We start from the raw sequence: 14,949 nt of genomic DNA, 5'->3' as shown, positions 1-14,949 counted from the left end.
GCAATATAAATTGGGAACATACATATCTGTATATATAAAAGACAGGATCGTGCGTGTGTGTGTACGTGAATGTAATTTATGCACGTCCACAAATTAGCATGCATGTCGCTCCAATTTTAGGAGGACATTCGTCGTGACCCTATCTGCATTTTTGTCAACTGTTTCTCTCAAAGGGACCCGCGTATAGCTGTAAAAATCGATTTTCAACCCTAACTTTTAGTAATATATATATATGTATATATAAAATATATAGTTTTAGGAAAAATAACCAAGTTTCAAGAACTCATCGATGAAAATCCACTATATATATATATATAGTTTTTTATTCATTCTAGTGTTATAACAGCATACCTCATGAATTCTTTTTTTCATGGTTGATGCTTTTTTTTTCATGCTGCGAAATAGCTGCTAAATCGTTTCACTACTCAAAGAAGTCACAAACACTCCTGTGAGTATATATATATAGAGATATTTCATTTATTTCTATTAGCATGCTCATTTTATATGCTAGCCACTGATTAAATTTTTTTTTTAAGTTTTATCCTCTATTATTGTAATTGAAATGTGTGTGCGCGAGCGCGGCACGTTCACACAAGTATAAATATTGGAATGCAATTTCCTCGAATTACCTCCCTTGGATAGTTATTTTTATCTGTTTAAATTTTCAATTTGCTGGAGTGATCGCCCTTGGGCTATATTGATTCCCAATCTGAACTCAGCCGGTAATTTTTAGGGTAGTAAGCTAATTGATTACATCGAGCTCAATATTTGACTGATATTTTATTTTGTCGACCCCCGAATAGATGAATAGTAAGGGAATTATTTAAAATAAGAACATTCAAGTACTTTTGCAGGAACAATATGATGACTATTCGCAAACAATGACAACCTTAATAATGGATAATATATTCTTAGACATGATTCTAAAAGAATGGATGGCCTTAGTGGCATTTTAATTCAAGGCTTAAAGTTGTTATAAAAACCGCTAAGTATATTGTCCAACGTGCTAGTGATTCTGGCAGCTTGCCACCCTTGCTACGATCTATATAGACATTATACAAATGTAAGATTCCTGTGAACCAAATGAGTGACCATATTCTGTCAACCGTTTTTATTGGTAGGAATTTTTAAGGTTGACTGAAGATACAGTTACCTTTTGCATATAACTAGCAATTTTGGATAATTTGCTTCCAGCTAAAAATATTGTTTGTGTTTTCTTTAAGATTTATTTACATTCTTCTTCACAAAAGTTCAAACTGGTCGTTAACAAAGTGACATGACTTTTTGAATTAAGACAATTCTTGGTGTTTGTAAGTATGTGATATTTAACTATAATTCTTTCTAATTTTGGCACAAGGCCAATAATTTTGATGGGAGGGAGCTTGCCAATTACATCAACCCCAATGCTCAACTAGTATTTATTTTATCAATCTCAAATGGATGGAAGACAAATCCAATCTCAGCAGAACTTGAACTCAGGACATGAAACTAGAAGAAATCCTGCTAACTATTATGTCTGGCATGCTAAAATTTCTGCCAGCTTTGCATCTCGCTGTCAATAACAATAATAGTATCAGATCGATTACAATGTCAACACAATGGAATATGTTGGTATGAAAAATGTGTGCTTTTATAACTGAATCAGAGGAGCAAGGGGAGTGGTGCCTATGAAGAGGGAAATCCTTCAACTAAATATAATCAGTTCTATATTTAAGAGATGAGGAATTATGTACATTATTTACATTTGACAGATAATTATCCTCATCTTGTTTGTTGTTAACACAATGTTTCAGCTGATATAGCCTCCAGCCTTCATCAGGTGTCTTGGGGAATGAGAATCCAGGTTTGAAATTTCCCCAAGATACCTGATGAAGGCTGGAGGGTATATCAGCTGAAATGTTGTGTTAACAACAAACAAGATGAGGATAATTATCCGTCAAATGTAAATAATGTAAATATAATCATCCAGTTATTTCCTCCCACCTCATTCCTTTCCCACATCCACAAGTAAGGCCCATAACTCTGTATGAAAAAAATGGATGTGAAAATGAAGAAAAAACTTATTTTCTAGAAAAGAAAACAATACAATGTAAAATATAATGTGAACAGAAAACTCATACAGAAAAGTTATATATCCTATGAAAAAAACACATTTAGAATTTTCAATTTATATCCTATTTTAAACCTGTTTTACACACATGCACATGCAATCACACAAAATACAAACAGAAGAGGAATTGATCAAATTAAGATGAAAAGAGATTAACAACCCTTCTTGAAAAGTCAGTATTTACATTCTTATGTAATATTAAAAAAGAAAAGAAACAAATTTCTGTCTGGGATATGAAGCTAATTCAAAGCAAATTCTGTTAGATAGTTTCATCATCATTTAAAGTCTGTTTTCCACGCTAGCATGGATTGGATGGTTTGCCAGGAGCTGGACAGCTGCCCAGGCACCATGTCTTTTTTGGTATGGTTTCTACGACTGGATGCCCTTCATAATGCCAACTACTTTAAAGAGTCTAGTGGATGCTTTTATGCGGCACCAGCACATGTGCTTTAACATGGAAATGGCACGGGTACTTTTTATGTGGTACTAGCACCCACAAGCCTGCAAGATTAGGAATATTCAGCTGAAGAGGGATGTTGGGGACATGCCTATATGCAAGAACAACCGTGGTTTTACATAACTTGATTTGTCTTCTCAAGCACAGCAAACCACCAGAAGTCTTGGTCCCCTATCATACTCTCTGTAAGGCCCAACATCTGAAGATCCTTTTTCATCACTTCCACATTTTCCCTCTACAATTAGGAAACAGTACCTTTCGATGCAATTGTCCTCACTTATATACATTACAAGACTGCACCAGCACAGTCTTACACACCACATTTGATGTCCTGCATATCCTGTTTTTCTCTCAAACCACTTACACTCTATCATAAATGGACACTGACATTATCCATTCATCAATTCTTTCAAGCCTTTGCATGTCCTCAGCAGTTACAGCCCATGTTTCACTGCCATGCAGCATAGCTGTTCATACACAGGCATAATAAAATCTGCCTTTAACTCTGAGTAAGAGGACCTTCATTGCTAATACAAGTAGTAACTCTCTGAACTTTTCCCAGCCTATTCTTATTCTAGCAGTTATGCTTTCAGAACAACCTCCACCACTGCTAACTTGGTCACCTAAGTAACAGAGATTATCTATTACTTCTAAGGATCCCTGCCAGACATTTGAGGGAGTCTATTTTTTGTACATTTTTGGTATTTACTGTACCTACACATCTTCCACATGTAAAAACTACTTTCTCTCTATATCTTCCTGTGATACCAATCCACCTCTTATGTATCCAAAGCTTGCACTAGGTACACCATATGAAGTTTCGCCCAACACTTTTCTACATATAGAAGGGAATTTTGACTGATCTGTCTCCCTAAACAAAAAGAAGCTATTAGCAACATATTTAATACATAAATAATTTAAAAATAAACTAGAAATAAATAAGCAACTAGAAAAACATCATGATATTAATCACTGATTAATATTTTGATGTTTTCATCAACTCTGAACAGGTTTTAGTTTTATTCTGACCTTATCAGCAAAGCCTAGCCTTGACAGTACTTGCTGAAATAGTGAAGAAATGATTACTATCTAAAATGCACAAGATAGCACATTTTTTAAATTGTTAAACAGAACTGTTCAACCCATGCCAGCATAAAGGCAGATGTTAAATGACAGTGATGACAATGATGACTTGGTAACAAATTAAATATTTCAGGGAATTATTTAAGATTAGAATAATCTTTTATGGGAATTATGTGATAACTGTTCACAAGGAATGATAATATACACCTTGACATAATTCTAAAAAAACGGGATGATCATGACTGAACACCAATCATAGGTCAGCTCAATCAGGCCTGACCTACAGCTAATAACATAGTTGCAAAGCTCATATCTAAAGATCAGAATAGAATTTAAAATGTATAGAGAGAAGAGATAAAATAACAAAAGTAATAAACTAGGTATCGCGTATTCAATACTTCCAAAAGAAGGAATGAAATAAGATCTTTAATTTTATGCTTTCTGTATGTAAGCATAGTTGGAAAACTTCCAACATGCATTGTTGCTGAGAGAATTCCATGTATTGAAAGAATGGTTACATGTGGATATCAAAAAATATAGCCTCACAATCACCAAGAGAAAAAAATTAATTCTGGTATATATAATTTGAGTATTTAAAAGAAAGCTGACCCTAGATTCAAAAGGGCTAGAAAAATCAAATTTGAATTTAATAATGCCATGGACTATAATTCTGAATTTATGTATATTTAAATGTGATAGAAGGAAATCAAAATACAAAGATCACAGTGAAGTAAAATAACAGAAAGTATATACAGAACTTTTGTAAGACAAACATCACGAATTTTGATCATGCAGTCACAGCCATGTTGCTAATTATCCATAGTGATTTTACCTGATGATGACTCATATAGGAGGAAAGAAATACCAAAATTTAACTGGTTTACTTCATTTATGCAAATGTTTAGTTATAGATAGACATTTATAACAATTAAAAATCAACCAAAAATTTGTCAATGCAGTGAATACAAAAAACAATGATGCAATTCAGCATATAACAGAGATCAATAATGTTATGGTGGTATCAGATATTTAGTTCAAATCTGTAGTGCTTGTAAAAAGTGTTCCATGAAATGATGACAATGAGACTGACTTAGGTTGCTCGCAAGATTTCATTCAGTTCTAGGTGTTATATACTATATTACAAGGTTTTAGGTTCTTTTTGTTCATCTGAAGAACATAGACCCCTTCACTGGTAATCTAAAGTCCAGAGAGTGATAGAAGGAAGAGATGTATTTTGTGGGAAGCTGTGACAAGCAGCGTTTAGTCGGGTGTGTTCAAAGTGCTGTAATAGCCATCTCCTTCAATCTGGAATAACAAAAGTTGAGTGGTCAGTTTAATAAATATACAGTAAGAATATACTAAATTTACAATAATCATGGATAGTTATAACTCTCTCTGCTTAGAAAAGTATCAAACTTTCTGCAATGCATCTTGTGTGTACAGCTACTTTATTGTGGAGTGAAACTGGAGAAGAATGTAACCTGGAAAATGGAAATGGGTTGTAGACAGGTGTTGAAAAATTTGCATCATAGAGAGAAATAAGTTGTGTGGTTTGTGTGTAAGAGGTGTTATGTAGAATCTAGGTTGGAGAGGAAAGTGGAGAAAGAATTGATCAAAGGATTTGGATCTAATTTTTGGTATTGAGAGAAAGATAGAGGGTGATGGAGTGTGAAAGGATCACACAAATTCCTGGGCTAAAAGTCTGATCAAAATGCTTGCAGCATTGTAAACTCTGCTTAGACACCCATGGACCAAATGTCATCCAGGTGACATTAAACTGCAGCATAATGTGCCTGCTACCCAGTCCATAAAAAAAAATTGGAAAGCAGAAGCTGATATATGAGGATGAACAAGAGAATATGGAAAATAAAAACTATGAGATCATAGTAGTGGTAGTGGTGGTGGTACAAGTGGTAGTGGTGGTGGTACAGGTGGTAGTGGTGGTGGTACAAGTAGTAGTAAGATCCTCATCAAAAAATACTCCTTTCTTTCCTGTTGCCTGCTCTTCAGTCATCACATTGTTTCACAGTGATCCTGAAGAAATGCATTCAAGAAAATTGTATATAATTTATACTTAACATTTAAGTATGCTATGGACCTGTAGTTTTGGGCCGTATGCTTCTCATTTTTAGCCACTAGTATTGTATGTGCTACTGTCTGCCAATCTGGCACATCAATTTCAGTGTTCATTGCTCTTTTGAGCAGTTTATAAAGGGCTACCCTGTAGAACATGTGCTTTCTGTACCAATAACTCTCATTTTCCATCCAGGTGAATTTTTTTGTTTGGTAGTTTTGTAGCAACTCTCAGAAGAGTTTAGTGTGTGATTCTGAAATGGGGATGGGCAGAAAATTTTTCTTGCTGGAGGTTACTCTCTTACTCTTTCACTTGTTTCAGTCATTTGACTGCGGCCATGCTGGAGCACCGCCTTTAGTCGAGCAAATGGACCCCAGGACTTATTCTTTGTAAGCCTAGTACTTATCCTATCAGTCTATTTTTGCCGAACCGCTAAGTTACGGGGACGTAAACACAGCAGCATCGGTTGTCAAGCGATGTTGGGGGGACAAACACAGACACACAAACACACACACATAGATATATATATGACAGGCTTCTTTCAGTTTCCGTCTACTAAATCCACTCACAAGGCTTTGGTTGGCCCGAGGCTATAGTAGAAGACAATTGCCCAAGGTGCCACTCAGTGTGACTGAACCCGAAACCATGTGGTTGGTAAGCAAGCTACTTACCACACAGCCACTCCTGTGTGTTTATTATCATAGTTGTTTGGCACTGAAGTTTGAATAGTTGGGGTATTTTAGATCCCAGTCATCCTGCATCTCTTTCATATAACCAGTCAAGGGATCTTCTCTAGCCTTTTCATAGAATTGCTAGAGATCTTGGTTTAATTCAAAGGTCCACTGAAATTCCTCTTGATAGTTTTGTGACTTGCAATACCTGTCTACCTGTCTCTGGTTAAAAATGTTGCTTTTTCTTTGGAAATATAGCCATACATAAACTTTTTCAATATGTAATGAGTGTCACTTCTGACGATTTATTGCAGTAGGATTGTGAAACTTTTCCAATTGCATATCTCCAATCATCAGTCAGGGAATATATCTGAGAAGCTCCTTTCCAACTCTCATGATGTCATTGGCATCACATAAGCAGACTTGACATGACATTCAAGGTCATGATGTTTAGCCTCAGCAAGTTTATCTTCATTCTACAGCATTATTGATGTAGGACTTCCTGGTATAGGTTAACAATTATCAGGTTTTAATCTGAATAACCCAGATTTCATCTAGTGTCCATCAAATAGCTAAGCTATTGATATGAGTACTGTTGCACAATTTATTATATTCTAAAAGTTCTGAGAAGCATACTTTCTTTATTCTGGTGTAACATTTTCTGGTTACATATTCATTGTTACAGATTTCAGCATAAGAGATTTTCATCCATCCTCAGGTAGTTCTTAATGGTGAGCTGTCTCATGACTTTTCAGTGAACAACAGTGTCAAACAGGGAGATATTTCTGCCCCTACACTTTTCTTTATTTAGTTTTCTCATTGCTTTGGTATGCTTTCAAGGATTGCAACAGGGCGATCAGAATCAGATATCGGATATCTGGTCACATTTCTAATCTTACCCGGTTTACATACAAGCCAAAGACTTTCAAAACACTTGTCAGAGAATAACTTTATGCTGATGATGCTGATTTGTTGATACACTCAGAGGAGAACATGCAACAAATAATGAACAGATTTTCCACAGCATGTGTACATTTCAGATTCACAATTAGTCTTGAGAAAACCAAAGTAATGTTTACTCCTGTGCTGGGCAACCGTATCCTGAACCAAACATTTTTGTAGATGGGACAATGTTATAAGTCATTGACATTTATGCTTACCTTGGAAGCACACTGGCAAGAGATAGTGGTCTTGATGCAGAGATATACTATCGAATAAAGAAGGGAAGTGTTGTGTTTGGAAAGCTCAAAAAGTGAGTATGGACAGATAGAGGTGTTTCCTTGCAGACAAAAAGCATGTGTATTAACTGCACTTCTTATCTGAGTGAGACATGGACCACTTACAGTCATCATATGAAAATGCTGGAGAGATTTCATCAAAAGTGCCTCAGGCATACCTTGGGAGTCAAGTGGAAATGTTTTATACCAGATACAGAAGTTTTGCTGCTTGGCACGTTGTAGCTCAATTGAACAACATATCATCTTAGTGCAAATGAGATGGGCTGGACATATTAAAACGAAAGATGAGAAATTGCCAAAGCGTCTTTTTTATGGTGAGGTCAATTCTGGTAAGCAACCACAACATAAACCGAGAAAAAGGTATAAAGACTGTGTGAGGGAAAACCTGAAGAAACTAGTTATGAACAAAGATGATTAGGACCTTAAGTGGGTCAAGGACCTTCTGCAATTCACTCTGGATCTCGACAACAGTGTTAAAACAGCAACCTCTGAGCCACATTTTTATCTCCAAGAAGAGATGGAAGTTTGCAGGTGCTATATCTGGCACATAGGGTTTGTGTGGAAGTAACACCATGTTGTTTATGGTGAGAAACTGAGTGAGGAGAGCTCAGTGAAAGGGTCCATTGTTGTTGTGAAGAATCCAATTGTTGCTGGGCCCATACAACAGACCAACAACATTGGCAATGTCGTTGATTGTCCTCTGACAATTCTCATGCACAAGCTGATGAATTTTCTCCACATTTCCAGAGGTGACACTCATGACAAGTCTTCCAGATCATTCATTGCCTTTCAAGGACGTTCTTCCATTTTTGAAGCACCCGTGCCATATGATACATTGCATACAACCCATTGCCTCTTCACCATAAGATTGCCAAAGCATGCTCAATGTGTCTGTGGCAGACTTCCCAAGTTTAATGCAAAATTTCACGTTGGCTCTTTGTTCCTGTCCATGATAAAATTGCAGACTACAGCATACACGTGATCTGTAAAACACAAATTTCACAACTTGCCAAGTAAGCACAGGGGTGTCACTCAGCACGCTGCTTTGTGAAGGTCACTCTTGCTGTACATGCAATCATGTGCTGCTACCTGTTGCAGAATTAGTCAGGGAACTTTTTGATACCACCTTATATCTGAAGAGCATTAGAATTTACAATGAGTTTAAATATTCATGAGGAAAAAGGTGTAATAGACTTTTGTCTCGAGATATGCAGTATTGTGTTTAGATGACCTTTAACAAGATTAAGTTATTGGTTCTAATTGTGAGATGTTCTGGAGATTTCCATTCCTGAAGAACATTCAATTCTTGTGTAAAAGTTTAAAATGCATGTGAATTCATCATGATACAGTTAAATGTTTCCATTTTCTGAGTGAGCTCAGAAACTAAGAAGTAATTTGTAGCATTTAATGAAGACAGGAAATAAAATAAACTAAAAGTTCTTGTCTTTTTGTCACCTTATTTAACAACTAAGTGTTTAAGAATTGAAATGACTAAATGCAATTCAGTTGAAAACTATTTTGAAGTGAGAAAAATGTCAGAAATGTATATTGAAGGAAAACTGCTCCATTTTTAAAGATAGATTTTGTTACATAAAAATAATAATAAAATAAACTTAATTCCTCTAATTCCATCAGTATTTTTAGAAGTCTATCAAAAATCCAAGTTTTATCTCTGAATATCAATGAAATGTTAGTACATAAATTAGGTGGATTCAGAAGGTTCCCAGACAAGTTTAATAAAAAAAATAACTTATTTACCTAAGTTTTAACATTATCTCCCTTGAAATAGTCACCTTGTGCAACAATATATCAGTCCCAGCATTCTTGCTATTCTTGGAATCTAGCCTAGAAGTCATTTACTGTGAGTCGAAGACCTTCTGCAATTCACTCTAGATCTTAACAGTGACCTTTGAGCTGCATTTTCATCTCAGGGAAGAGATGGAAGTCTGCAGGTGCTAAAATGCCACACTAGAACTCTCTATTGATGGTCTGGCCCTAGGGGACAAATTCTCAATGCACAATGTCACATTTACAGGGGTGATGCTCATGGCAAGTCTTCCAGATCACTCATCATCTTCTAGGAACATTCCTGTTTTTGAAGGGCCTGTACCACTCAAAACATTGTGTACGACCCATTGTCTTACCATAAGCTTACCAAAGCACGCTCAATGTCTCTGTAGCAGACTTCCCAAGTTTAATGCAAAATTTCATATTGGCTCTTTGTTTATGTCCATGACAAAATCACAGACTACAGCATACACATGATCACAAAAAAAAACAAATTTCACAATTTGCAAAGTAAACACAGTGATGTCACTTGGCACACTGCCTCATGAAAGTCACTGCTAGCTCCCACTGCACATGCAACCGTGTGCTGCCATCTGTTGGCAAGGCTACAGTAATAGTCCAGGAACTTTTTGATACCACCTCGTATATATATCACCATAACTAAGAAAAGGTAAAAAGAAACTAAATAATTTATTTATTATACACAGTTCAATGAAATTATCATCATCATCATCATCATCATCATTGTTTAATGTCACTTTCCATGCTAGTATGGGTTGAACAGTTTGACTAAGGACTGATAAGCCAGGAGGTTGCACCAGGCTCCAATCTGATCTGACAAGGTTTCTATAGCTGGATGCCTTTCTTAACACCAACCACTCCGAGAGTGTAGAGGGCACATTTTAGATTCCACCAGCATGGGAGCCAGTCAGGCGGCACTGACATCGACCATGCTTGAACGGTCCTTTTTACGTGCCATAGGTATGAAATCATATAAATTAAATTTTGAGAATACTTAATGTATGCATTTTGTTTAAATGCTTTTAGGCTGTGGTATTTCATCTAAGAAAAGTCCCTTTAAGATGTAACATGTTAAAATACACTGTATACCTCAAAACCAGGCAAAATGAATTGCCCCATAGGTAAATGGGAACAACAGATAGTGATATTTTGTTGTTATTTTGGCTTATCTATACCATATATTTGAATCACCCTCAAAATGAATTGAAATCGCTGGTCTGATGCATATGCAAATGGCATAAAATCTATCAGCTGATGTGCAACAGTGCCACACAGTGCTACATCTAACTCAAAAATTTTGTTTTACTTAGATTTCGCACTATTTGCATATATATCAGACCAGTGATTTGAATTTATTTTGAGGGTGACTCAAATATATGACACCAATGAGCTGAAATAACAGTGAAATATCAATATCTGTCATTTTCATTCAACTATGGTGCGGATTCCTTTCACCTGATTTTGATATAATGTTTCTTAACACTATGTCTTAAAGGAAATTTCCCTTGACAGAATATCACAGCCTAAAAGTCTTTAAACAAAGCGCATACATTAAGTATGTAGCATCAATAATAATTATAAACAATTTCTTTTTCCATAGGCTTAAGTTTTAGTTTGCTATTACTTTTAGTTTGCCTAGTTTTATAAACAGTTGTTCTGCATATGGATATAGTCAGTTTAGAATACATTAAAAAGAAAGTAAGAAAATGTTAATATATGTCTATAGTTTAGTATATTTTTTTGAATGCACAGTTCTACTTTTAAAACATATTAGAAACATGTTTTTTCAATACATGACATCATCATCAAAAAAATTTCATGGAAGAAGAAAAATCAATAAAACAGTTTGATTTCAGATACAGTAAATCAAACCAACCATATTACATTTTATACTCAAAATGATCAGCTCCAGTCTCTCATACCTACCCAATAATGTCATTCTAAAAATATACAATCACATCACCAAAATCTCAAAACTACAAGATAATGTATGATTATTTCAAAACAATGTTAATAAATAAATATTACATTTAAGAAACTAATCTAAATGTCAAAGGGATAAAAGCATGAGTAACAATAATTACAATATGAAGAAACAACTTAATCATATCCCAACTATTCTGACACTATCTACTTTCAAGAAAGCAAAACATAAAAAGGCAATAAAAAACACATGTATTTACCTCATTCCTTTGATTATTGTTCTCATAAATGTCATTCAGGCTATCATTTACAGTGTCTAGACATATCAAGTATAACAGTTGAGTATAAATATAGAATATATATAATATATACGTTAATACAAAGCTTAACAAAAAGAAAAGCAATTACATAAACAGCATTAAAAATAGTGATTTTTTTCACAGTGAATACAAATTAGACAACTTAGTAGACCTTTGATATTTATTATGTTGATCATAGAAAAATGAAAGACAAAATTGACATCAATGGGATTTGAGCTCAGAAAGCAGTGGGACTAAATTAAATAATGCTAAGTATTTAATTTGGCATTCTACTATTTCTGTTATTCAAATATTTTATTGATATTTAAAGATAGTAACATTAGATTAAGAGAAACCATTCACTATTTTCCAATATTATTTTCATGCCAAAGGTATCTATAAGCAAGACTGATTGTGGGTATTCAACAACAATAGCTGATCAAGGTGCGAAATATTCACCATTGCAAACCTACTTTATACTTTGTGTCTCATGTCTAATAACTCAGGGCTAATGTTATCCTTTTTTTGTTTCTTTGTATAAATAAAAGTTACAAAAAATACATTAATGAACTAGACTGTTAGTAAGGATTAATAAAAGTGCAAAAGCGTGGTTATATATGAATGTTTACAAGAAGTAGCTTATACAAGCAATGAAATTTTAATATTTTAAGGGACTTCTTTAAATACATGCACACATATATTATTAAGCTGTATATTCTATTCAAACAAATAATGAGCCAAAATGTTTTCTAACTCTTGCTTTAATGAAAGTAATTTTAATAAAAGATTGCTTATATAGTTACCATTAGGTCTCCTTGAAAGATTAACATAAGCAACATCCATGACTTTAAAAAAAGTAAAAAATTATAAATAACAATGGCCGTAAATAACATTTAAAATATGTTAGTAGTGTGTTGACACTAATAATAAATGCTAATAAAATGGGCTCAAATGCACACACTCACACATACACTCACATATGCACATGTTCCTATGGGACAACTTATTGAGGACCATTTGTAGCTGGTGCAAAGTTACAACCAGACCTAGGGTTACATGGTGGTGGAACAATGAAATAGAACCATAAGCATAAAGAAATAGGCCTGAAAGGAGTGAACGAGTGGGAATAGCAGATAAGTATGCCAGGTAGCTAGAAGGGAAGCTAAGTGATGAGTATATTTAGCTTGGGGAAAAGTAGAAAGGAAGACGTTTGCCAGTGTTCTGCACTGTGAGGTCAAGCGGTGTGTGGTGTTTTGGATTTGTAGACAGTGTCAGAGAAAATAATGATGTTGTAGGAGAGAAATGTGTCTGCATGGATGATGGTACACTTGCACTTAGAGAATCTTCAAAGAAAATGTAGTGTCTCTAAATGTGGAGAATGCCTGGGAGAAGGAGAATCTTCCTAAACTGAGTCCAACAGAGGGACTAGCTATCTGAGTTGAAAGCAGCATGATAGGTGAAGCAATTAAGGATATAAAGATGGGGAAAACCCTTGGTCTATCAAGAATTATCACCAAGATGCTTAAGGTATCTGGTAGTGTGTGATATGGCCTAGTCACCAGTTTAGTCCATCAGGTTGTCCAGAAAGAGGTCATACCCAATAACTGATGCAGCAGTGTTACAATCAACTATTACAAAGGTAAAGGTGATGCCTTAGAGAGAAGTAATTACAGAGGTATCAAATTACTGGACCAGGAAATGAAAGTTACTGAGAAAGTCATAGCTCAACTAATTAGGAAAATAGTTAACATAGATGAGATACAAATGCTATCTTCTTAATAAGGCAACTGCAGGAGAAGCATTTAGTGAAAAATGGCCTTAGAGTTAACTTAGCAAAGACTAAAGTACTAGTAAGCAGGAGTGCAAATAAATTACTAATATCTTCAGGAAAATGGTCATACTGGATAAAAGGTGTAAGTAGAATTTTCCTATAATGTATCTACTGCAAGTTAGAAGTACAGTGGAATCAGAGGTAAATTAACAGAGAAAGTAGTCTGTGTGTGTGACAGATGTGCAGGTACAATAAACACTAAGAATACACAGGAAATAGACTTCCTCAAATGCCCAGAGAGATCCTTAGAGACCAAATTAGCAGGAAACAAAAATACTCTGAAAGTGTAGTTACTAGAATAAGAACCAGCTGGATAAAGTTCAGAGTTATTACTGTTGTTGGTAACAAAGGGTCTTTCTCTGTGAGTGAAAGGCAGATTATATAAAGCATGTGTATGGACAACTGTGCTATATGGCAGTGAAACATGGGTTGTGACTGAAAAGGACATGTGAAGGCTTGTAAGAAATGAAGCAGGCAAACTCTGCTAGATGTGCAATGTCAGTGTGAGGTTCGACAAAGTGTAAATCTTTTAAGAGAAAAATTGGGTACAAGTGACATCAGATGTAGTGAAGAGAGAAGATTGTGCTGCTATGGTCATGTGATGCATATGGATGAGGACAGCTGCATAAAGAAGGGCTGATCTCTAAATGTGGAGGGAACTTGTAGAAGGAGTAGACCCAGGAAGACATGAGACAAAATAGTGAGAAATAATCTTCACCAGGAATGACAGAGGAGATCATAAAGTACTGAGACCATTGGTGATTTGCTGTGCTCGAGAAAACCTAGCCAGCTAAGTAAAATTGAGGTCCTAAAGTCATGTCTTTTATGTCTCTGCCCCACCTCATGCACACAAACCATCATCCAACATTTCTCATTAACCCATCATCCACCACTCACCCCACCCATTGCATTCCCTCCCACTCCTCCCTCACATACCTACCTGCATGCAATATGTCTCCATTGAATTTCTTTCCCACAACATACCCTGTCATACCCCCTCCCTCTAACTGTTCCCACTCATTACATCCCCTCTCCATCCACCACTCTCCTTTCACAATCTTGTGAACTCACTCACACTCACCTCCAATCCACTCACCCTCACACCTTCATCTTCTCTCTCTCTCCTTTCTCTCTCCACTCACACTCCACCTGAGGCAGTCACATTTCTTCTCTAATGCATGACTCATTTTTCTGTCCCTCAATATTTCTCCCACCTTCAGGTGAGGGGTCTTGTCTTGCTAGTTACCTGGTGACCTCACTGCTGCTGGTGCCATGTAAAAGCAACCAGTACACTTTGTAAAATGATTGGTGTTAGGAAGGGCATCCAGCCATAGAAACCATGCTAAAGCAGACAGCAGGAATTGGTGCTACTTCTGACTTGCCACTTCCTGTGGCACCACCTAATCCATGCCAGCATGGTAAGCAGGTGCTAAATGTTGTTGTTGTTGTTGAGT

At 35.7% G+C, this 14,949-nt stretch overlaps 1 protein-coding gene across 7 annotated transcripts in view; it reads right to left on the bottom strand.

Moving 5' to 3' along the window:
- Positions 1 to 17: 17 nt before the first annotated feature.
- The window catches only part of LOC106869178 (uncharacterized), a 100,254-nt gene continuing 85,322 nt past the window's right edge, over positions 18 to 14,949 (bottom strand). For 5 of the 7 annotated variants that reach the window (XM_014914800.2, XM_052968286.1, XM_052968287.1 and 2 more), the window contains 3 exons: positions 12,468 to 12,509; positions 11,626 to 11,681; positions 18 to 4,955 (listed from right to left, as the gene is read on the bottom strand). In XM_014914800.2, coding sequence (XP_014770286.1) covers positions 4,911 to 4,955; positions 11,626 to 11,681; positions 12,468 to 12,509 — 143 coding nt within the window. In that variant the 3' untranslated portion in view covers positions 18 to 4,910. The remainder of the gene's footprint in view (positions 4,956 to 11,625; positions 11,682 to 12,467; positions 12,510 to 14,949) is intronic. The other 2 variants (XM_052968285.1, XM_052968289.1) reach the window with 1 other exon arrangement.

Source organism: Octopus bimaculoides, chromosome 5, assembly GCF_001194135.2.
Source record: "Octopus bimaculoides isolate UCB-OBI-ISO-001 chromosome 5, ASM119413v2, whole genome shotgun sequence".
Lineage (NCBI taxonomy): Eukaryota > Metazoa > Mollusca > Cephalopoda > Octopoda > Octopodidae > Octopus > Octopus bimaculoides.
This window is presented reverse-complemented; position numbering and strand designations above follow the sequence as displayed.